At 46.0% G+C, this 22,278-nt stretch overlaps 9 protein-coding genes across 9 annotated transcripts; 2 read left to right on the top strand and 7 right to left on the bottom strand.

The window, feature by feature from the left end:
- Positions 1–1,160: 1,160 nt before the first annotated feature.
- TGAM01_v206098 (hypothetical protein) lies at positions 1,161–2,652 on the bottom strand (the record flags this gene model as incomplete). Its single annotated transcript, XM_024549796.1, has 4 exons — positions 1,161–1,572; positions 1,625–2,101; positions 2,157–2,186; positions 2,369–2,652. 4 exons carry the CDS (start codon positions 2,650–2,652, stop codon positions 1,161–1,163), a joined length of 1,203 nt encoding a protein of 400 aa, XP_024405458.1.
- Positions 2,653–4,670: 2,018 nt separating this feature from the next.
- On the bottom strand, positions 4,671–5,244 carry TGAM01_v206097 (hypothetical protein; the record flags this gene model as incomplete). Its single annotated transcript, XM_018802654.1, has 2 exons — positions 4,671–5,018; positions 5,071–5,244. 2 exons carry the CDS (start codon positions 5,242–5,244, stop codon positions 4,671–4,673), a joined length of 522 nt encoding a protein of 173 aa, XP_018664161.1.
- Positions 5,245–6,310: 1,066 nt separating this feature from the next.
- Positions 6,311–7,202, bottom strand: TGAM01_v206096 (arylesterase; the record flags this gene model as incomplete). The annotated part of the gene is made up of 2 exons (XM_018802655.1): positions 6,311–6,394; positions 6,465–7,202. The coding sequence occupies 2 exons, from the start codon at positions 7,200–7,202 to the stop codon at positions 6,311–6,313; spliced, it is 822 nt and encodes a 273-aa protein (XP_018664162.1).
- Positions 7,203–8,535: 1,333 nt separating this feature from the next.
- Positions 8,536–10,870, top strand: TGAM01_v206095 (pyruvate decarboxylase; the record flags this gene model as incomplete). Its single annotated transcript, XM_018802656.1, has 11 exons — positions 8,536–8,617; positions 8,691–8,973; positions 9,029–9,123; positions 9,183–9,210; positions 9,267–9,653; positions 9,710–9,773; positions 9,832–9,867; positions 9,921–10,058; positions 10,123–10,403; positions 10,545–10,731; positions 10,784–10,870. The coding sequence occupies 11 exons, from the start codon at positions 8,536–8,538 to the stop codon at positions 10,868–10,870; spliced, it is 1,668 nt and encodes a 555-aa protein (XP_018664163.1).
- Positions 10,871–11,137: 267 nt separating this feature from the next.
- TGAM01_v206094 (hypothetical protein) lies at positions 11,138–12,974 on the bottom strand (the record flags this gene model as incomplete). The annotated part of the gene is made up of 5 exons (XM_018802657.1): positions 11,138–12,227; positions 12,336–12,421; positions 12,472–12,691; positions 12,746–12,803; positions 12,863–12,974. The coding sequence occupies 5 exons, from the start codon at positions 12,972–12,974 to the stop codon at positions 11,138–11,140; spliced, it is 1,566 nt and encodes a 521-aa protein (XP_018664164.1).
- A 1,399-nt stretch (positions 12,975–14,373) lies between these two features.
- Positions 14,374–16,044, bottom strand: TGAM01_v206093 (hypothetical protein; the record flags this gene model as incomplete). Its single annotated transcript, XM_018802658.1, has 1 exon — positions 14,374–16,044. One exon carries the CDS (start codon positions 16,042–16,044, stop codon positions 14,374–14,376), a length of 1,671 nt encoding a protein of 556 aa, XP_018664165.1.
- Positions 16,045–16,563: 519 nt separating this feature from the next.
- TGAM01_v206092 (hypothetical protein) lies at positions 16,564–17,813 on the top strand (the record flags this gene model as incomplete). Its single annotated transcript, XM_024549795.1, has 3 exons — positions 16,564–16,671; positions 16,730–16,980; positions 17,045–17,813. 3 exons carry the CDS (start codon positions 16,564–16,566, stop codon positions 17,811–17,813), a joined length of 1,128 nt encoding a protein of 375 aa, XP_024405457.1.
- A 172-nt stretch (positions 17,814–17,985) lies between these two features.
- TGAM01_v206091 (hypothetical protein) lies at positions 17,986–18,671 on the bottom strand (the record flags this gene model as incomplete). The annotated part of the gene is made up of 2 exons (XM_018802659.1): positions 17,986–18,369; positions 18,408–18,671. 2 exons carry the CDS (start codon positions 18,669–18,671, stop codon positions 17,986–17,988), a joined length of 648 nt encoding a protein of 215 aa, XP_018664166.1.
- Positions 18,672–19,313: 642 nt separating this feature from the next.
- Positions 19,314–21,221, bottom strand: TGAM01_v206090 (hypothetical protein; the record flags this gene model as incomplete). Its single annotated transcript, XM_018802660.2, has 7 exons — positions 19,314–20,213; positions 20,266–20,392; positions 20,449–20,737; positions 20,802–20,832; positions 20,888–20,916; positions 20,978–21,106; positions 21,173–21,221. 7 exons carry the CDS (start codon positions 21,219–21,221, stop codon positions 19,314–19,316), a joined length of 1,554 nt encoding a protein of 517 aa, XP_018664167.1.
- Positions 21,222–22,278: the final 1,057 nt, after the last annotated feature.

The following is a 22,278-nucleotide window of genomic DNA, read 5'->3' as shown; positions in this document are numbered from 1 at the left end:
GCCAGCGTTCATCTTGCCTATACTGTGTTCATTGAAAAATTGTCTTTCCTGAGCTATTTAGATGTATATTAGTATTGCGAATAACTTTTTCTATAATTCAGCTTTTTCTCTCTCGTTCTGAAATGAGGCATTCTTTTATACAAACAACTCTCTCCGTTAATATGCCAGATCAAACCGATCAAAGCTGTGTTGTTGGTAGTTCAAAGAATGATATTCCAACTCAAAAACGGAACCTGTTATCGATTGCATAATGGGAATAATATGTGCACAATGGTACGAAGAAGGAGTACTGCTTCACGCGTGAAAGCACAAGATATGGCACGAACACACTAAGTAGCGTCAATCATATACGACGAAATACTGTCGTACACTGTAGCACATCTTTTAGCCAGCATCGTGCCGGCAACATATCACTCCACAGATCATATGAAAATCAGCGAGAACTCATTTTACATATAATTGTGGGATTCTAGCTACGATAGAGGGAGTACAAGCCCACACAGACGGGAAAGAGTACCGGCGAATTGGAGCCTTTTGCGACACCCTGAAGCATGTTCGCATCAGTAACTGACGATTTAACTTGTCACGCCAAAGCCAGTCAACCAATGGGGTTTTCTTAGTCCAGGCTGTAATACAAGTGACTCATCATGATTGCCCAGGCTCGCCAATGCGCAAGGTTGCTGTGAGCATGTAGTAATGCTGTTACTACAGCCCTGTAAGTACTACTAATAAAACATGTAATCACCAAATACTACTAATAATCCGCTCAGAGCGGTAGGTGGAGGGGCAGCTGAGCCTGAATACCTAGATTCGGAAATGCAGGCAAGCCAGTTTGACCAAGATAAACTAGAAAATAGGTGATAAACTTTGACATTGATATGTTGCATGTCACTAGATTGTAAAAGCCACGCAAGACTCGTAATTTGATGTAGTAGTCTTCTCGTCAGTGTCGCAGTTTGGCCGTTGATACACAGGATTCTTCGCAATGGCTAAAGAACATATCGTTTCTTCTTCGCTTCTTCTGTGAAACTGATATTTAACATAAAATAGCTGTTTTATCTCGCCTAGGGACATGTAAACAAATACGTAGCTGCGATAATGACTCCCCATGAATCTAATCTAGTCTGAGTGTTGAACGGTCGATTTTCTCGCGATTTGGCTCAAGACTTCCTGGGCAGTGCAAAAGGACAGCCTCCAGCAGCCACTCTTGTATGAGCAATTCTTGCTAGTTGAGCAGTCTCCTCCATTCCTTTACCCATCTTGTTGCGTGGCCCAATATCCTCGAATAAAAAGCCTCCTGGTCTCATTACTTCACCACCATCTCCAGCAATCTTGAGGCCAAATGCTCGCCGGAACCAAGCTTCGGGACCCCAGCGAGACCAGAAAGTAGCAGGCGTATACCAAGGGTCCTTGAGCCACTTATAGTGTTGAATACGTCCCGTCACGGCATCAGGCTGACTGATGTACTGCTCGGGGAATATGCGAGGCAGAGTGAGATAGCGTAGGACAAATTTTCGTACAAGAAGGAAAGTGTATGTGAAGGATGCCTCCAGCATTCCGGGTTCATCAAAACTGTGTCCACGTTAATATCGCTCCAGTAAAGAGAAGTATTCCGTCTACTTACCCAAAAACATTGCGCAGACGCTCGCCTACGAGAACCATAAGGATCTTATTCATGGGTCCTCGCATAAACTCAGGATAAGCCGACAAAAGTAAATCTCTCAATGTCTCGCCAAGTTTAGTGATACTTGGTGAGGGTTCCAAGTGCTTCATTTGGAAATCCTTGGCCCAGATGACCATATCGTCGAAGAACTCAATACCATCTTTCCACTCATCTTTTCCTAGCTCGGCTTTGAAATCAATTTCCAACATGTCGCCAAGATACCTCCACACGGTTGCAAATGCTGCCACCTCCATATCTGACAGCTCTCGCCACTCGTAAAGTTTCATGAAGCGCACCGGCTCATACATGTTGTCAAAGAGTACGTACAACATATCTTCGTTCTTAATCTTACCGGACTGTAAATACGGATTGTGCATGAAATTTGTCCGAGCAATACTGTGTGCTAGGGTGTCCGACCCCGGGGCGAAAGTGACGTAGCTGGAGACATCATCAGCCCAAGACTCTTTGTCCAGTAGCATGCAAACAGTCTTACCTGGTAAGTAACACCGAAGTATCATCATAGCTATGGTAGAACGTTAGTTCAAATTGAGGTTGAAAATCATGGTTCGAGGTGATTGGATAGCATATACCGTTTAGAAGCTTCCGTAGGTCGAGAAAGATCACTGACTCTATATAAGAGATTGCCAATTTGATCAATTGCATAAGACTAATAATTGTAAATATAGTATATGAGATCGGAAGTACCAAAAGCCAACCTTGAAAATCGCGTATTTGAGGGCCAGATCGTAAAGGAGGGGAAACTCATAGACGCTAACGGCGTGGACAATCTTTTGTGCATCTTCATTCGTCATACGGGACAATGATTCACGATCTGGGTAGTTGAAGCGCCGGCGCATCGAGTTGAGTCTCTGGAACCGCAAAGAAGAGCATAGTATAAGATAGAAGGCAAAGCCAGCCACGGAGTAGACAAGCCATGGGCTGAGCCCCAGCTGGCTAATGAAAGTTCCTCCAGCACTGAGAGATCCCATAGTATAGACGATGGTGCGATGTTAAGATTACACTGGAAGCTGATCTCTTGGGGATATTGTAGTCTACCTATATATATACGTATACAAGCCTGCAGATTATAGTCATGTAGAGCGGATGAGCAAATTACACAGCATTTCTAGAGGCTGAGACGTCATCGGCGCCCAGATGATATGAAGCAAGATGAGGGTATGGATATTTGCAATAGCTGTACGTCAGATCTCACGCCGCTGTTGTCAATCGGTGATTATTCATAGGCTCAATCAATACAAAGGTTGCAACAGACATGGCTGTAACAGTTGAGAGGACTGCTGTGTGTAAGACAACCTGACATATGTGTAAAGTGTGGTTTCACGGGCTTGGCTGATCGAGAGTAATATTAGTAGTAGTCAAACAATGTACATCCTCAGCTATCTTGATGTATATACTATGAAGTAGAAACCTCAGCATGTAAAAGCCCAATTTTCGTTAGCTCATGAGTATATTCACAAGGTCCTTACATAGAATATAAGTCATAGAAGTTTCTTATTTATCATGATTTCTACAAAAGCGACCCGTTTCAGATGGTAGCCAATAAGTCCATAGCTTGACTTACGTTTTGTATCACCAACGAAGTAATCAGCTACTATTTTCTTGGGCTTCTCCACCCAGAACCGGAGGCGCAGTATTACTTCCACGCAAGATTAAAGGGCAACATACTCATTAGGCGGCGCAGAACTTGTTACAGCCCAACTTTGTGAAAGTGTAAGAAATACACATTACATTGCGACATTCTTATAACTGGCTTAGGACTATGTATTGTTTTTGTACAGTTACTTGGTGAGCCAAGTTCACAAGTGTCAGTCTTCTTCCGTCGAGATAAGATGGAAGGCGGGTCTGAAAGTAAAATAATGCACTCCACCGTTGTAGTGCTATTACAATATCTCGTTGATAATGCGTTTGGCGTATGCGCGATTTAATAACGAATAAAAAGGCATCTCGTGTTGTACACATTGCTATAGTATTACCTCTTCTGAACTGTGATTTTCAGCTCCTCTAGTTTGCACTATCGAGAAAGCTTGGTGCGTCAAGAAAGCGACAGAAGGCTGCAGCTAAGAATCTTATAGATCAGGAGGATTGTCAGCTTGGAATAGTCTAACTGGAAAAGGATCTGTAAGAGAAAAGTACTCAACTATTTGCTATGGGCTGTGCATGCGTGTCACTGTCCTATCATAAGGCTTACTACCGTTACTCAAGCTTTCCATGGTGGGTGGCATGCTTACTTGCATTACACTAATAATGGTGTGGCTGGAAGAACTGTCCCCATTCAACATATTACGAATACCCAGGTAACATTACTCATTTTATCAATGTCATGCATCCGCGTTTCATTCATTGAGTGTCAGTTCTACAATGATCAATCCGTGCCACTTCAGATCTCAAGGGAGACATATTTTTTGTCTTATCAGCTGCTGCTTTGAGTAGGTAAGAATCTGCATCTAAAAGTATCAATGTTACCCTATTGAATTGAACGCATTTTGCTGGCCGTAATTGTTTTATGATGTTATTTCGCAAAGCTTTCCACTATGAAATCTTCCCATCATAAATAATGCGTACGTGAAGAGACTTATATATGTAGTATTTTTTCCCTGGTAATAAAAGTAGCGCTTAAAGGCTATGACTTTGGAACCAGGCCTTGTAGTATATTTTAAGGTATGCTTTAACCTTGCGTCTTACTCATTCCTTCAATACGCCTTATTTCAAGCATAAAGCGACATAGCAGAAGATTATTGACCGGACTGGGGATACTCCCACTCATACCTTATCAGATCAGCATAGTACCTAATAAACATGTATAGAATTTTTTATCAATTGCTTCATATCGTGGCATTGACTTATTGCGCATCACAATGATATTGCTACGATTTCCAATAGTGAAAAAGCATAAGTATGACATCAACGACGATTATATTTATGACTTGACCAGCAAACATGCATCGTTAGTCTCAAGCATTAACTTCTAATTATACCCGTCTCCACACTAGTTCTTCGGTTGAACATCCCCTGTAAAGGCAACTGATTTGCTTGTCTGGCCAGCCGCCTTTGCATCCAAACTAATGTTGTTGTTGAGCTTTTTTTGTTCCTCGTCGATTTTATCCTGGTTGTCCTTTCCTTGGGCTTGTTGGATCTGAAGGGCTGACACCTCCAAGAACAGCTTCAAAACCTTGTTCTTGATCTTGCCATTCTGAAGTGCCGTTGCCGCGGAGCCGCTAGCAGCCTTGATCTGATCGTTGAAAGCGTCTGTCTCAGCGGCCTCCGCGGTCTCTCGAGCTGCGTTGATGATGGCGAGATCTGAGCTGGAGACACCTTTCAAGTTGCTTGTATCAATCTGAAAGAAGTTAGTTGTTGATGCTGATAATTAAGGGATTGAACTTGCGCACCGGAAATTTTGCTTTAGCTTCATCTAAGGCGTTTCCCGCTTCGCCGTCAGAAATCTGAAAATCGGCATATTCGCGGAATTGCAGTGCTCTTCTCGCTATTGATGCGCCAGAAATGGGCAGTGCGATAGCGGAAGAGATCAATGAAATGGCAACATAGAATTTGGTGAAATGCATGATGAATAGACGAGTAAGACTTGGTGTGTAGGTAAAAAAGAGAAGATTAAGAAGAGCTAGTTGAAGTCTTTAGAATGTATTATGTGTAAAAGAGTTTATGAGTTCCTGCCTGGGGAAGGAAAATAAACTAGATGCGGAAATGTGCTGTAGATTTATAGTCATTGGATTAAATGAAGCTCATATATCACTTTTGCAGATAGTTGTGGTGACGGCTTGGCAATTTCTGTGTTTCAGGGCTGTTACGAATGAACTCCTTGAAGCTCCGCGGCCCCCCCTGCCAGATAGGAGAGCCGGGGACATGGCCACAGCGGGATCCCAGTTTACGCGTGCCAATTAAACAAAACCAGTAGCCACCAAACATTAAAATTGACGTTTCATGAAACTTAGCCGAAGAAGGGGAAAAGGAAATATCCACGGATGTGGGAGCATTTTCCATGTCTGTTTATACGAACACAAGCGCCGCATGGTCTGATATCAGGTCCCAGGCGCTTGGTTGCGACTGTCATCGTTACAAGCAGATTAATTTTCCGGTCGGCCGCTGCGATGCCAAGATTCAATTCCTTAATTTAAGCCTACTATGTGATGTCGCAAAAGGCCTCATCAGAGGCTTAATAGATCGTTAAACTTAATGAGACAAGTTGCATCTTCTATTCCGAACATTGCTTGGCGTTACATATTGCGGTCGCTAGTTTGGCTTCTATGGGTTGAGTTGAATCATGGCTGCGCTTTCAAAACAGAAACAGAATCGCCAAGAACAGTATATCACAAAGTACGCCTCAAGTTGATCCTTTTTTTTTTTAGCGCGCTGAAGTAGCCAATCTAGCATCTGGAATTGTGTTAAACTTAATCATAGTCCATAATCATGATGCGTCATCATTGACGGTCATTGAACGGTGTTGACGTGGAGATACAATAAATAATCTAAACCTTTACTCAACCACGTTATTCGCATATAATAGTAAAACGTTTCAGAACTAAAGAATTCACTATCTCCTCGATCAACCATTGTAGAAGTGTTTATGACAGCAGTAAACAATTCCCTTTTGGTCTCGTTGCGGCGCGTACCTCAAGCATTAGGCCAGTGTTTCTCCACAAATACGAGAGCATAGTCCAAAACATCTTCCCATCCTTCCTGGCTGACGATACCATGCTAGTAGCTCGGAGTTAGCGATCTTCAAAGTAGATGTGGATGAACTCAAACATGGTCAGGAAAGTTTTACCGATCGTCCTTGAAATTCTTTGTACTCCACTAAGCCACTTCCCTTTTGATACGCTTTGTATTCTTTCTTCACAGTTTGCGGTGGCACAACGTGATCCTTGGATCCAGAAATAAGAAGAAGAGGCGCGCGATCATCTTTGTTAAAATCCACATGCAATACGCCTTTTGGGTGTACAAGACCACCTATTGCACCTTGCCAAAGAACGTGTGCAATGCTCGGAATGGCGTATCGTTCGTATAAAGCTTTACTCTCTTCTTCAGACATGGTATTGCCAAAATAGTAGCGAAATTCAGACTCTGTAATCTTGACTGTGCTTTCAAAGTCGAAAGGGTTGGAAAGAACTGGCAGCGTTGCCTTGACTGTGCTGAGAGGCAGGGCAAACACGCCGGCCGGATTGGCAGGGCAGATGGCAATACCCACAGCTCCGAGGCCACGAGAGAGGAGAATCTGAACAAACAATCCACCAAAACTGTGGCCTACTATTATCGGTGGCTCTGAGAGACGCGTGATGATGGCTGTATAATGGTCGCAGATTTCATCAATGCTCTTATTAGCCATCGGCTTTGGGTCCTCACGGATTTGCTGAGGTGTCCGGTCGTCAACGCCAGGCCAGCCGGGAGCCAAGACATTAAATCCTTTTGCCTCGAGATGACGGATCCAATTTTCCCATGAGAGAGGAGTCATCCAGAGACCATGGATGAGGAGGACAGTACGTCTTGGGGATGGGATGTCGGCCATTTTGTTTGCATATATATCTGGTACAGAATACGAGTCGAGACGCAGCGAATTGCGCTATTTGTAAAGACGATCTTGAGCAGATGAATTGACAAACACGAGGATTATATATTCTCTGAAGGGGTCTTCCTCGATACAGAGCACCTGCCATCCGGGCTTCCATACATTCTCATAATGCAAAGCTGCTAGCAGCTCTCATACATGGATAGCCATGACACGAGAATTCCAAATATTGTAGACTCAGCGCTTGCATAGGATGATATACATACAGACTAATAGTTTTGACACTAATAGAAGGATTTTTTGGAGGGTGGATGGCTTGTTTCTGCCGCCAGGAAGCTCAATTATTTTACTGTCATCTCTAATTACCTTTCTTCTATAGCATTCATGCGTAACGTGTCAATGCAATTTATCCATCCAATGGTTAACGCGCAGCCGATACATGGGTCTCCCAAACAGCCATACGAGTAAACGGCCAACATAGCATATACTACGATCCTATCTCAACACACAGTCAACTTAATGCCGAGCATGGCGAAATTAAGCTGGCTTGTTTTTGAACAAAGTATAGTGGAAGCTTAGCAGGAATCACATAATAATAATTCGAGCCTGCAGGGATTGAATGTAAAGCAAGTGCGCAGCGACACAATAACATGCTTCATTTGAGCTGACATCTAGCTAAGAGGCACTTACAACAATAAAAGGCAAGCTGAAAAGCAGTCGCCTCTGTGAGTGGGTGGATAAATTGTCGGATATCTAGGATAAAATATTAGCATCTTTCCATAGGTGGTGAAACGCGTATATGCACGCTGCGTATGTTCGTCTATGCGGATCCTTCGTCTGCTTATGCGCGCTGAATGCTGTGTGGTGGTTCTTATCACATAGCGCAAATTGGCTCGAATAGGTCACGCCTAGCTTCCAGAATTTACTCCGCAATGCGCGATTGCCAACATGATACAGTGGAAGCAGTGATAGGTACGGTCGACACCTTAACGGAAGGTGGGTATGTTGAGCGCCTACTATCACAGCTTTGGTCTCGTATATTTCACGCGTAGTGTGCTAATAGCGCAGCCCATTCGCTCTACTTGCATTCACAGGTGGCCGAATAGCCGAGAAATTGGTGGTCATGACATCTCTATGCAGGTATATACACATGACATAGTACGCACGAACTAGTAATACAATCCTATATAATCGAGTACTCGCTGGCATCTTCTTGTGTCGAAGCTATAAAGCTTCGAGAGACTTTTTATCATTTTCACCAGTCTTCTTGCTTAATACCTCGTTAATTCTTGGAATTATTTCAGTCTCAAGCAAGAGATTTTGTTATACCAACATGGCAGAGATTCCAGTTGGTGAATATCTCTTCCGCCGTCTCAAACAGATAGGCATTGAGACAGCTTTCGGTGTTCCTGGAGGTAGAACCGCCACATTTTTTTCATTGAGCCACAAGCTAGACTTTAGTATCTGATACTGATTATCTATATCTAGACTATGAACTTGCTCTTCTCAACCACGTAGAGCCTGCGGGTGTGCGTTGGATCGGTACCCCAAACGAGCTTGTTGGGGCATATGCTGCGGATGGATATGCCCGCCTCAAAGGGGCTGCGGCACTTGTCACCACATTTGGGCCCGGCGAATTGAGTGCTCTCTGTGGTATTGGAGGATCTTTCTGTGAAATGGTTCCTGTTTTGCACATCGTCGGCTATCCGTCATTTGCAGCTCAGTCAAGCGGACGGATTTTGCACCATACTCTTGGTGACAAAAGCTATGAGTGAGTTTTAATCTCTTTTTCTGCGCTGTATCTCATGTACTAAAGCTCAATATAGCCATTACGTTCGAATTTCTTCGGAATTATCTTGCGCAACTACGATTTTGAAGAATCCGGAGAATGCCATCGCCGAAATCGATCGAGTTTTGAATGGTACGCCCATATCAGCAGGGATCTCTCGAAAATGGGAAATTTCACTTACTTTTTAACAGCCATGATGTTTCACTCTCAGCCTGGATAGTAAGTTTCTAATAAAAAGCCGTTAAGATTCAACTTTTCTCTCTAACGCCTGTCAGTATTGGCATTACCGAAGATGTTGTCAAAACAATGGTGCCTGTCTCCTCACTGAATTCAACTCCAATCAAGATGACGCTGTCGGCTGGCGCTGAAGATGACCACACCTTGGCGGCCATCATGGCAACATTGGAGTCGTCTAGGAATCCTATAGTGATTGTTGACGGCGGTGCAGGCAGAGGTAGCTGGGCTCCTCACGCCAACGATCTTATCAAAGCTCTCAGATCTTTGCACTTCAACACCATCATGGGCAAGGGTGTAGTTGAAGAAGATGAGCCTCTGTTCGCGGGCTGCTACGCTGGCGTTGGTTCCTTGCCGCAGACAAGCAAGGCTGTCGAGGACTCGGACTGTATACTCTGGCTTGGCCACATGCCATCCGATTTTAACACGTTAGTGCCCATACGCCGTGGTCTTTATTGTTATATCGTGCTGACTTTGGCTACAGCGGAATGTTCACTGACCAAGTCAAATCTTCTACAATCATTGACTTTCAACGGTTCCAAATCACTGTAAAGTATAGCCACGTAACTCTAATACTACAAGAATACTAACAGTAATTGGCTCTAGGTAGGAAATAAGCAATTTCAAGCAAGAATGACCTCTGTAAGTCAAGAGTGGGGGATATACGCAACAGCGCAGGGTCTGACAATGAACAGGTTTTGCCCAAATTGACCGAAGCAATTAAAACGAGTAGCATTTTGGCTAAGAGATCGCTTCCTGAGCCTGTCGCGCCACTATTTGACCAAGTGTTGGACATTCCGTCGTCAATAATCACGCAAGACTATCTCTGGCCTGTATGTTTAACAATACCTAGACAAGTAAAGTAAAGCCAGCTGACACTTCTCCCCTTTTACACAGCGCCTATCTTCTTTTGTTAAGCCAGGCGATATGGTAATCGCGGAGACAGGAACTTCTCAAGTCGGAGCCGTCGCTACAAAGATTCCCAAAGGCGCCTATTACTGGACACAAGCAGTTTGGGGTAGCATTGGCTATGCCATTGGCGGTGCTATCGGCGCCGCAATTGCGGGTAAAGAATTGGGCCGTTATAAGAGGGTGATTGTTCTCACAGGCGAAGGCAGCTTGCAATTAACAGTACAGGCAATATCTATATTAAATCGTCACGGCGTGGTCCCGTATTTGTGAGTCGTCAATTACTTATCCATGAATGAGTGTTGCATACTGACATTGACGTAGGTTTATTCTTAATAATAAAGGGTATCTACAAAACCTTCATTTAGAGAAGACATCCGTGAGTGGGAATGCTAACCTGAAATGACCAGATACACTGTCGAGCGCTACTTTGAGGGCTGGGACGCTATTTACAATGATGTGCCCGACTGGGACTATGGCGGGCTCTTCAAGTCATTCTCTCCTGAAGTTCCGACAACCACATTCAAAATCCAAACCGCGGCGGAGCTTGACAGGATACTTTCTGAAGATGGATTCCAAAATGCAACGAGTCCGCAGGTGAGAATTCTCTATCACTTTGTGGTATCAAATTGATCTGACTGGTGAGCAGTGCATCGATATGGTGTTGGATAAGTACGACGCTCCGGGAGGACTCAAAGCTATATTCGACTACAAGAAGAAAGCTGCCAGGGCTTAGTTTGCAAGAGATGGACAAGCCATTATGAGAACCGAAACAGGGGTTCATTTAATTGAAATCTTTCTATAGACTTTGTTTCTATAAGACTACTTCATAATGTAAAATGGGACTGACAATGCTGTTCCCTTTTCAGATGTTGGCTAAGGACTTATTCACACTCAATCTCGAAGCCGTCCCAATGTAGGTACCTACTTACGGGGTATTTAAGCGTATTCATTGTCCAAAAATTCAGAGTTTCTCAATAACCAGAGAACTTCTCGCACGTCATCACTCTGGATTTACTGATTCCATAGCCTCATCCCACAATTCGGCCAAGCGGTCATCATCGTAAAACTTTTCAGGCCATGCGATACGGCTCAGGGCCTTCTTTGCGCCATCCCATGATGTTGTGCGAACCACGGCGCTCCATGCCCGTATCTTTGAATTAAACCATTGCATGTCTGCTATGTCGCTGGAAGAAGACACTTGGCTCGATCGTCCACTTGATCGTCCTCCTGGGCTATTCGCCCTATTTTGGTCATCGCTCTCGTCCTCATCGCCGCTACTGGCTTCATCAGATGCCTCTTGAGGATTCTTGGCCATTGCATAAGCGCCAAGCACGGCTTTCCATAGCCACAACTCTGAGCTCTGGGCTCCGATGCGCATCGCTTCTTCTGTGTGATCAAGATCTTGACGCAAACTGCTGATAAGCCAGCGCCACAGATGTTTGTCCATATTAACTGGCTCTTGAGCATGATCTTGCTGCTGCGGGAGGTAGTCTACAACCAAGTGAAGGTAGAGATACGCGGCGCACGCCCAAGCTCGCGACGTGGATGGGAAGATGGCAGGCGGGAGATTAGCAAAGGGGTGCTCTAGAAAGGTGACAAATTGGTCGTCGGCATCCTCGAGATCCTCGAAATCATCTCGCCGAAGTTGTGAACTCAGTCTTGAGACTTGCACCCGAGCTTGGCTGTCGCTTCTATTGTCTCGTGTAGGCCTGGCAGGCTTGAAAATCAACGAGACAGTGTAGGATTCTACGTCTTCTCGAAGAGTGTCTCGAGCCTTTTGTTGACGAGACGACGCTGCATTATTTTCCTCGCCACTTTGAGCACTCCGATCTGAGCCAAAGCTAGACAATCGCCGCAAGGTTATTGCAATAATCTCACATTCGGCATCGGCGTTGCAAGCTTCCAGGTCTGGCGGAGTTGCGTAGTAGAAAGGCGATAGATGGAGGCTAAGGAATGGGACAGCGCTGAACACTGGTCGTGTTGGCCGCGTATAATGATGAGACCGCTTTGGACTCTCGCGCGGCTCGTTGACAAAATAATGAGACTCGCTGTCGTTTCTGTCCTTGGATGCTGCAACTAGGCAGGCTGCCCTGCGAGATTGAAGAACTCGAGTCAGACCGAGCACTGATGGAGGTTCGGTGGTTTTCGGACAGGCTTACAACAAAACAAGTCTTTCGATCAGCCCGAACAGCCTGTACCTGTCCTCTTCCGGATTTTGATCATCGTATAGCCGGGCCAAAGCTTTTAGATGAGCTTCTGCAGCCTTTTTATCGCCCAACGCAGCCTATGTACGTTGTTAGGAGTCGAGCTATGCGTATTATCTGGAGAACACACCTCAACCATGGCCAGGCCAACCATTGCAGATATACATGTATCACTTTGGCTCAACACAGGATCGCCAATCATGCCATTAACAATACGGATTGCTTCGAGTTTGTGATGAAGCATCGTCTCTTCGATTGCTTGGAGCGAACCACCGGCCCAGACATGATGTATACCGGCTATGAGCAAGAAGGACCTAAAAGTGGCTGCATTGTGCGTGACAAGTCCAGCTCTAGAGAGTAACAGTCAGTGATAGAGCACATGAGAGTATAGGGTCATTACTCACAGGCTGGCATTAGGATTTTTAGCCACAACTGTACTTGTCAAGAGGCGAAAGTGGGTTCCTGAGAAGATGGGTTTAGCTCATGTGCTTAAACTCGCAAATATGCCAGATTGCACCAACCATGGTGAAGAAGTTTCATCGATTCAAACGGCATAGGGATAGGTAAAACTTCGAATAGATCCAGTCCCATAGGATCAGACGTAGCGCTTGACAGCGTGCTTCTGAGCCGCATATTGGGCCCTACAGCGTCATAATGGCAGCCCCGTCCATGCACCAGGCAGTTGGTACTAGAGTTCCAGAACAGTGTAAGCTGCTGTAGACTATGCCGTACGACCCCCATACATGTGCCATGTAAGTAGCTCACCAATAAGGCTTTTGTTCGTCGCAGCGGATATGTCGCTGCTTACATTCGCGGCACCCATTGCGGCTTCGCGTATGGTGCCTTCGACGGCGGGCTCGGTGGGAGTCGGAAGAGCTCATCTTAAGTGATCGGATTTTTTATACACGGCCAGAGCAAAAGGTTATGCTAGGGGCTTGATAGTTCCAAAAGTGGTGGGTTCTGTTAAGAGAAGTTGAGTTGACTTCAACAGGTCGCTCACCTGCGCCGAAAGACCGCTCTGGCTAAGCGAGGCCATACTACTGGGAAATCATGAAGATTCATCTGTATATATAGCTTCTTGAAAACTACCACGACATGGAAATTACAAATGTTAAACGAAAACGAGGCTTTCCTTGCCGCCAAACAAAGTTATGGATACTGGAGGGCCGGCGATGCCGCTTTGCTCGGATCGAGGAATCCACTCCGCGCCGAAACAGTGGCTACTAGGCCGGCAGCGCGAGTTCAGAGAGCCGCCGCCCGGAGTTCAAGCCACTGTAAAAAAGCCCGTCTTGAGTCTTTGGCCCACCTCTGCCGAGGAAAGCTGCCTGTCATCTCCAGTTTTTTACAGGAATTGTATTTGAAATGGCAGAACGATGACTGATTCTGCGCCGCATGGTCGATTCTAGCTGCTCTTGCAAACTCTCGAAATCGCAGTTCATGCTCCGGCTGCCGGGTAGTTCATGTTCCGCACCGCCATGTCGAGTAATACTGGAGGTATTTGGGGATCGAAGCTCTCACGGCAAGCCTCGGCTGGTGGAGCCAAAACCTCGCCTGGAAATACTGGTGGTAGCCCTGTATGTTTTGCCTTGAATCGCATTTTTGTTCTCTATCAACACATCAAAGCATTCGAAACCTTTTTGGGGGACTTCAGTCTACTTACATATAGTTTCAATACATCGCATATGAAAAGTAGAACGCGGCATGCGCTAGCAGACAGTTACCGAAGCTGCGAGCCACCTTCATGACAATAACTATCAACGACCTTCTCACACGCGTTGCTATACTACAATTGAAGCAATATGGATCAATGCAATCACGAAATTCCTAGTGTAGAATTCACTATTACGTGTATCGGCTTTATCACTAGATGGTAGATCATAATTAATGCCCGTGGTACATGCAATATTATATAAACTTTGAAATAATCTGGCGCCGTCTCATTCAAAAGATTAATCGAGAACAGAGAAGAGGCACTTATTGAATGCATTGAAAACGATAGTCTAAACTTCATACAACTTCTACCCAAAATAGTCTATTTCGTAAGATCTAGAATCATATCCGCAGCCTTCTCAGCAATCGCATAAACAACCGCCTGGTAATGAGCCGCAATAGGAATTGGAATAACGCTCGCATCCACAACGCGCAGCCTGTCGACACCGTATACGCGTAACCGGGAGTCTACAACCTTGCCCATCGATGCAGAGCCTCCGGGATGATAGAAGGTGTTTCCTACACGGCTAACCCTTGCATCGATTTCTGCATCGGTTGAATCAGCAGTAAGACCTGGGTATCCATCTGGAGCAACTTCATTCTCGACAATGTTACTGCCCGATTTAGTTTCCTGGAGTAACCGCAAGGCTTGACGAATGCCGTATCGAAGGGCCACGCGATCAGCTTCCGTTGCGTAGTAGTTTGGGTCTATCTGCGGCGGTGTTTGAGGATCATTCGAGGTTATCGTGACTGTTCCGCGCGACGTAGGCGTCATTCCAAGCACCGCCGTTGTCATATGCGTTCCGTCCAGCGGGATCGCAACATCCGCCAGATGCGCGCCAGCAGGAGCGTAAGCAACTAGCGTTTCCAAGTGACATCGCTCCGGCTTTAAGAGATCGTGGCCGCCGGTAGGCTCGGCATCGGCAATCAGCGCCTGGCTCAAGATCTCGGTGGGAACACGCGAGAAGACCATCCAGTCTGATGGAAGCCCTTTGCTATATGCCGGATCATTCCATTCCGGCGTCCCCATCGCAAGGCCCTGCTCGGGATGCCGTAACTTCCACCAAAGACACACTGCTAAATGATCATGAAAGTTGCGGCCCACTTCGGGGCTGTCAACCGTCAGTGGGATGTTGTGGCGTATAACATCTTCTTTAGCTCCTACGCCGGAAAGCATCAATACCTGGGGCGTTCGATACGCTCCACAAGACAGTATGATTTCTCTGGCTGCGGCTATGGTCTGGCCGTCAACTAATTCTACCGCTGTGGCAGTTTTCACGCCTGATAGATCTTCGATTATCACGCGGTGGACCACTGTAGAACAGAGTACTGTCACGCCCGACAGATTGTATGCCTGAGAAGCACACTGTCGCTTGCCATCCCTCCAAGATTCCACAATCTCGGCGAGTCCTAGCGGTTCACCACCATTGGCGTCCCCAACTCTTTCCACTCCAAGCTCAAGCCACGCCTGTTCTACGGGTTTCCGAAGGGGGTATTTTCGCATGGGATCGCTGTCAGATATAGACACCACATGGATAGGCCCATTGGCTCCATGCTGCTCGGGTTCCACCCCTGGGCTGAGGGTGTATTCTTCTGTCTTCTTAAAGTAGGGAAGAAGGCTTCGATAGCTCCATTCAGAACTGCCAACTTGATCAGCCCAGCAGTCAAAGTCGGCGGCTGGGCCGCGAGTCCACGCGCCGTAATTGATGGCAGAGCCTCCTGAGAGCACCTTTGCCGCTGCTGCATAGCACCGACGACCGCCGAGATGCTCCTGCGGCACGGTTCTGTACGCGTAGTCGAGATCGGAATGGTGCGCTGCAAAGCAAGCGAGTGGGGCGGTTGTCAGAGGATGGCCAGTAGGATCTTGCCCTGCTTCGATCAATACGATTGACAAGGAGGAATCTGCCTCTTTGAGACGGGAAGCAAGGACGCAGCCGGCTATGCCACCGCCAAGGATGATATAGTCGGCCGTTGCAGGGATCTTGCCGACCATAGTGGGCAACCTTGGGCAATCTTGAGTAATACTATTGTTGCGCTGTAGAAGTCCTATAGAAATTCTTCTAACTGCGAAGTCTAGAACGAGGATAGACATAGATATATATACACCTTGAGCGCCACAGGTTTATGTTCATGAAGCAGCATATAATATCATAGCGCTAAAATAACACAATGACTAAAAAACATCTGAATCATCTGCGCGTTGTAAGCAGTAGGTTGTATCTTTGAGGGGTTATCAATCAGTCGATCTAATGAAGCAACTTTCACCGAAATCTCAACCAACCGGGCCTAAAGCTAATTAAATCGACAGCTGACATAATGGTCATTAAGCCTCTTCAGTTAGTTTCTCGCATGCTCGGCTCTCGCTCATTGGTTATTGGCTCTCGTTCCTCGCTCTTCGCCCCTCGCTCTCCGTTCCTCGCTTACCGTTTGTTCGTACCATACATATTTGATCTTGGTGATTCTCGCTTCTCGCACAACTGTATTCTCCCTCTACTCCATCCTTGGGCCGCAAATGACATCGCGTACACTGTTTTTTGGAGCATCCAAAATGACATTCAAGAAAGTATCACATAAAAAAGTCCGAACAGGATGTGACTCGTGTAAGCGGCGCCGCGTTAAGGTATGATTGTCCAGACACCAAGTGTTTGCTATACATGGCTAAGAAGGACCGCCCGCAGTGCGACGAATTAAAGCCGATATGCAGTGGCTGCATTAGACATTCACTAGATTGTAGTTACTCGACAACTATCGATACATCTGGGGGTTTGAAGCCCGGATCCCCAGATATCTCCCCCTTCTCATTTTCAGACTTTAAGCTCATGCACCACTGGAACATCTGCACGGCCGAAACATTGGCACCAAATGCAGCCCTGCAACGAGCTATGCGAGAATGCATACCCGCCATGGCCGTGAACCACAGATATCTAATGTGAATTGCCTCGTCCCACTTGATTAGCTATAATACTGGTATTTACTAAATGTACCAATCCTAGGCACGCTATGCTGGCGTTGACTTCTCTCCATATGGCCTACCTACATCCAACCGAAATAGAACAACACGAAAGGCGGGCTGCGCATCACCATAGCCTTGCTCTTCCGCTGTTCCGTTCAGCTCTAGCTAGTGTTACAGAGAGCAGCAGCCATGCTCTGTACGCCTGTGGCCATCTTGTCATAAAATACTCCTTTGCCAGTCCGCAGTCTCGGCGGGGCCTAATGTTTTCACCCGCCACAGGAACATCATCGGAGATCATTGGCCTTCTTCGAGGTGCTTTTTCAATGCATGGTTATGCCGAGAAGTGGCTCTCCAATGGCCCACTCAGCTTCTGTATGGAAAGGCCGCTGGATGAAAACCCCGACTTTAGCCAAAATCCCAATGATAGTTACCTCGTCCAGCTTTTGTATCTGCTACTCGCGGATTGCTCTGAAGAGAGCAACCTCTGTTGCGCAGCTCTCAATAGCCTCCGACGACTGCTTGCTATGGCTTCTACTCCTGGGCAGACCATCTCTGTTAAAACACTTACGTATTCCTGGGCAGTGCAGGTTCCCCAAAAATACATCACTTTGGTCAGTGAAAGGAAGCCAAAGGCCCTTATAGTTCTAGCTCATTACTGTGTCATGTTGAAAATGCTCGATTCTTTCTGGTTTATGGAAGGGGCTGCGGCAAGGATCTTGGAGCAATGTCGACAGAATTTGGAGAGCCAATGGCACCGCTACCTTGAATGGCCACTATCTATTGTAGGGGTATACGGCGGAGAGAAATAACTATTTAGATCATAGTGTCATCTGCAACATGGACTTGAATCACACGGTAAACATTGGCTATCTATATGTGTGAGGCTACATTCCCTGTACCACACTGCCTCTCAGCTGTCAACATGATCCGCTAGTTAGCCCTTCTTTGGCTCAAGGCCAAGACTTTATGAATCTATGGTATTCACAGCTGCAGAATATCTTGAAGACCAACTATATCCACAAATTTGGGCAGCACCTTTGTCATCAAAAACTTGTGCACCTCGGGATCATCATCCATAATTCCCTCTTCCAAGCAACAGACATGGAAATCCAAGTCCGCACCAGCTCTTGCCGATCCCAAGATGCTTCCCATTGTAGTCAAGCCTACCAATACAATATGACGAATGCCACGTGCCCGTAGATATGCCAGCAGGTCTGATGAACCAAAGCAATTTGGCTGCAATTTGCCCAAGACGATCTCATCCTTGCTGCCCCAACCGTCCGATGGCGTTATCTCGGCTGGGACGCCATAATGGGGGTGGTGAGGATCCGACGGTGCATTCTTAAAGTACCCTGCCTTCTCAAGCTGCGCAACCCATTGCTTAGCTTGTTGTAAGGCGAAACAAAGGCGTTGGAGTTGAGGTTGAAGGGCAGTGTGTGATGAACAATGAGAGGTACTCCATCATAAGGGGCGGATCCATTTTCGGAAGCCTTATCAGCGCGGCGCTTGGAGATTTCAGCCCTGAAATGTTCAAGAAGTGTTTTGATGTTGTCCATGTAGTTTTTCTGAACATCGGGAGGGAATCTCTGTAAGATTTGCGTTTGCACGTCCGAGAGAAGCAGTGCGGTATGAGCAATATCGACCGGGATGAAGAAGGGCGACGACATGGCTGGTTGTATTATGACTTTGATTGTAAGTTAGAAGCTGTGAATTGATTCAAAAAAGATATTGTGTTCGAGTTTTTAATTGAGTTTGTGGCTTATTTGCGAACAGAGATATCGCATACCTGATGTCTTATACCTACAAATCCAGCCGGCTTATTGTCCGGCATTTTGTAGTACGGCGAATTGCCCGTTAGCTCCAATTACAGCTACGCACAAACGCAACGAGACTCTGGCTTACTCTTTACTAAAATACCTAAATCGCCTTGAAGCCCGGGCTAAACGGAAAAAATTATGATGAATAGGGCGTGCTTCAATGGTACCGCAGTATGCTCGTCCCGATTTCATGCGGCAACATTGAATTAGAGTAACCGCGCCACTATTCATGTATCTTAAAACCAGAGTCTAGTACTATATTCAGGCATACCATACCTAGACTGACGGGCAACTCCAAGCCTGGTGCAGTACAGATTACTATTGATTAGTAGTGGTAGCGGATCATAGCTCTCTGCTAATTAAATTCCCATTCCATGCAAATTCTTCGTTACGTATACCACATTGCATCAGACTAAGGAGTGAAAGAATGTGATATCGCTGATGAAGTCCGAAAGAACATATCCTATATCATGCCGCGAAGTAGGCAGCGGGCTACTCGGCTTCATTCGCCTTGAAGAGCGCCTCTCGAGCATCTTTCCACGCTGGCCGCTTGCCCTCATCAAAAAGTCGATAAACCTGTGGCACAAATTGCCCATCCAAAAGTGTTTTGTAAAGACGAGGATCAGTGAATCGAAGCCACCAAGCTTTCCACCCATACCCAAGTCGATCTTGAATGCCAAATCCCGCTGCTTTGTCCGCCCAGAGGCTCCATTCCCTTGCGTCCACAAGTGCAGGATCATAAACTCCCCCTTTGTTGGCCAGTTCTATGGCCATGCTGTTTTGTTTGTCGGCACTCATCGTCATTTCCTCAAGAGAAGGCAGCTTGGAATTGCCCAGCCACACCTGAGCGAGCGCCATTGATGCCGTATCCCCGTTCATCGTGGCCGACAAAGTGGAGCCTACATGTGTTGAAGATGCAAGAGAATCCGGGAAGTCTAGAGAAAAGATCCCCTGGTAAAGCCGTGGAAGGGGTCGCCCCATTGAGCCAGGAGAGTCTTTCCAAGCTTGTGGCATATTCCGGGACGGGTCGTAAGGGCCCAGTAAAGAATACGACCTATCGTAGCCAATCGAGAATATGATAGTATCGACTTCTATAATTTTCCCGTCTGTTAGTTCTACATGAGAGCGATGGACTCGTTTCAAACCAGGCACTAATGTAACTGTTCCAGAAATTAAAAGGTCGTAAAATCCGTCTCCAATGATTGGTAATTTCTGAGGCAACGAGGGAGCGTTTCCGAGGCCCCATTCCGGCTTAAGGTCAAAAGATTCATCTTGCAATTTCATGAGAGCGCTGTTAAGCATCTGCTTCTGTTCTATACCTGGCGCATTTGCCTTCTCGTGCTGTTTACGAAGAGATGGGAAACAAACATCGTTTCCTTTGCTGAATGGCAGCTATGTAATTTATCAGTCTCCGAATGATGGGGGGAAGGAGAAGAGTTCTAACCACAAGACATCCAGTTCTATGAGAAATAAAGATTTCTTTGGCGATTCCCGCAAGGCCTCTGGCCATGTCTGTTGCCGTAGCGCCGAGACCAACGATCAGTACACGTTTCCCTTTGGCAATATCCGGCCTGTCAACGTTTGGTTAGCTCTCTGTCACTATACCAGTGTATTGCAGTGCTGTTACTTTTTATAAGTTTGAGTGTTGAGTATTTGGCCTTCAAACTCGTCGAGCCCTTCAACGTGGGGTTTTCTCGGGGTCTGAAAGAGCCCAGTGCATACCACCAATCTGTCAAACGCTTGTTCCTCTTGATGACCTTCTTTACGCGTGAGAGTCAAATGCCATTTATTTCCAATTCGATTGACAGCTGTCACTTTTGTATTGAGTTGAAACCGAGACACAATATTGAAGTGTCGAGCATATGACTCAAGAAATGCCTGGATTTCGTTCGGACGAAGGCGAACTTCGGGATTGCCTATAAATAACGGAAAGCTTCAGCACTGACATGTAATAGAGCATACAGAAGTGTATAAACATACCAGGAGCGTAGGGAAAATCGGAAAAGCCGAACTGTACGACAGGATTTGTTAGATGTTGCCGCCCCGAAATTGCTTGTGCCGCTTACTGCGCTCCTCCGAACCAATGCTTCCGTATCTGCAGAAATGCCATGCTTGTTAGCAAGTATAAAATCCAAACGTTGCTGTTTGTTTCTCACTGGACAAGCATGTCGTTCTATTGTCTTCTGAGTAATGCCAAAGGCCGCCAATCGCATCGGCGGCTTCGAATCCAGTAACGTCAAATCCAACCTCTGTCAAATTCTTCACAGCCGCAATACCAGCAATGCCTTTTCGATGTCTTAGTGAGAGTGATGCTTGCAACAACAATGTTGGTGCTCAGGAGTGACGCTCACCAAGTCCGCAGACGGCTACTCTGCTGCGTTCTACTTTGCTAGAAGCCATGTTTCGTTCAATGGCAATTATACTTATACTAGTAGCGTTGAGGCGGCGAAGTAGTTACAGTGCAGCGATAAGAAGGGCAGCAGCAATATATCTACGGAGCAACAGGTAGTGCGTTGATATGAAATAGATTTTCTTTGAAAGAATGGATGGACTTGATGGCCACTTTTAGGGATTTTGAGATGCGCGAACTCCATTACACGGAGGTAATGAGCCTCCCTGGGGATATACCGGCTACCAAGCCTCTATATAACTGGCAAAGGCTGATCTTGTCAAACATCTAGTACTCAGGCAAGCGTATTGATGATTCAAAGTTAGCTGAATACGATGAGATGAGTTGCTTACGCTTATGCTTATGCTTACGTCTCATAAAATGAAGCAGTGCGTGGCTGCCGATTGATATGATCTTCATTCTAGCTCTGCTAGCAGTAAAGCTTCAATCTCGCCTTGGCTAGCTCTGTGCGGGCGCTGGCCCAAGTATGTTTTACTACATGTATATCTACTGACTTAAACACATTCATTCTAGCTACATTGGATATGTTGTATACGGGGTGCGATCAACTTGTATGTTCGTTCCGAATAGGTACACATCCATTGAGGCATTGATCTAATAAACGTTGCGCAATTCAGCTATAAGCGAAAGAACATGAATCCTGCGAAAATGAAGTTGTAGGTGGCTTGCTGTGTGCCACAGCTAATCTAACTCCCGACGAGCGCTGATGTTAGCACTAGAGCCGCCTGTAATCCAAATTATAACATTACGACACGCAACCAGCGTGGCAAATCCTAGCGGAGTAAACCACTGTAACAGATTATCACTCTCTTCATGTTGTCTTTCCAAAAACTCCATCACTTTCTCCAACAATGATCAAGCAAGTCATCTTTCTCCATTTTGAAATGTAGCTAGTCATTTAGATAGTTACGATACATTTCCACATTAGAAGATATAAACACTTATTTATTGTATACATGGCACGTATGCCAGAAGCCATATTTCACCCCCAACAAACAAGTAAATTGTAGTAGCGAGGATAAGAAACCGCGGCTTCGCTGATGAGCT

Source organism: Trichoderma gamsii (genome assembly GCF_001481775.2).
Source record: "Trichoderma gamsii strain T6085 chromosome Unknown Scaffold_20.2, whole genome shotgun sequence".
In the NCBI taxonomy this organism is placed as follows: domain Eukaryota; kingdom Fungi; phylum Ascomycota; class Sordariomycetes; order Hypocreales; family Hypocreaceae; genus Trichoderma; species Trichoderma gamsii.
Note: the sequence above shows the minus strand (reverse complement) of the source record. Positions and strands in the feature narration are given on the sequence as shown.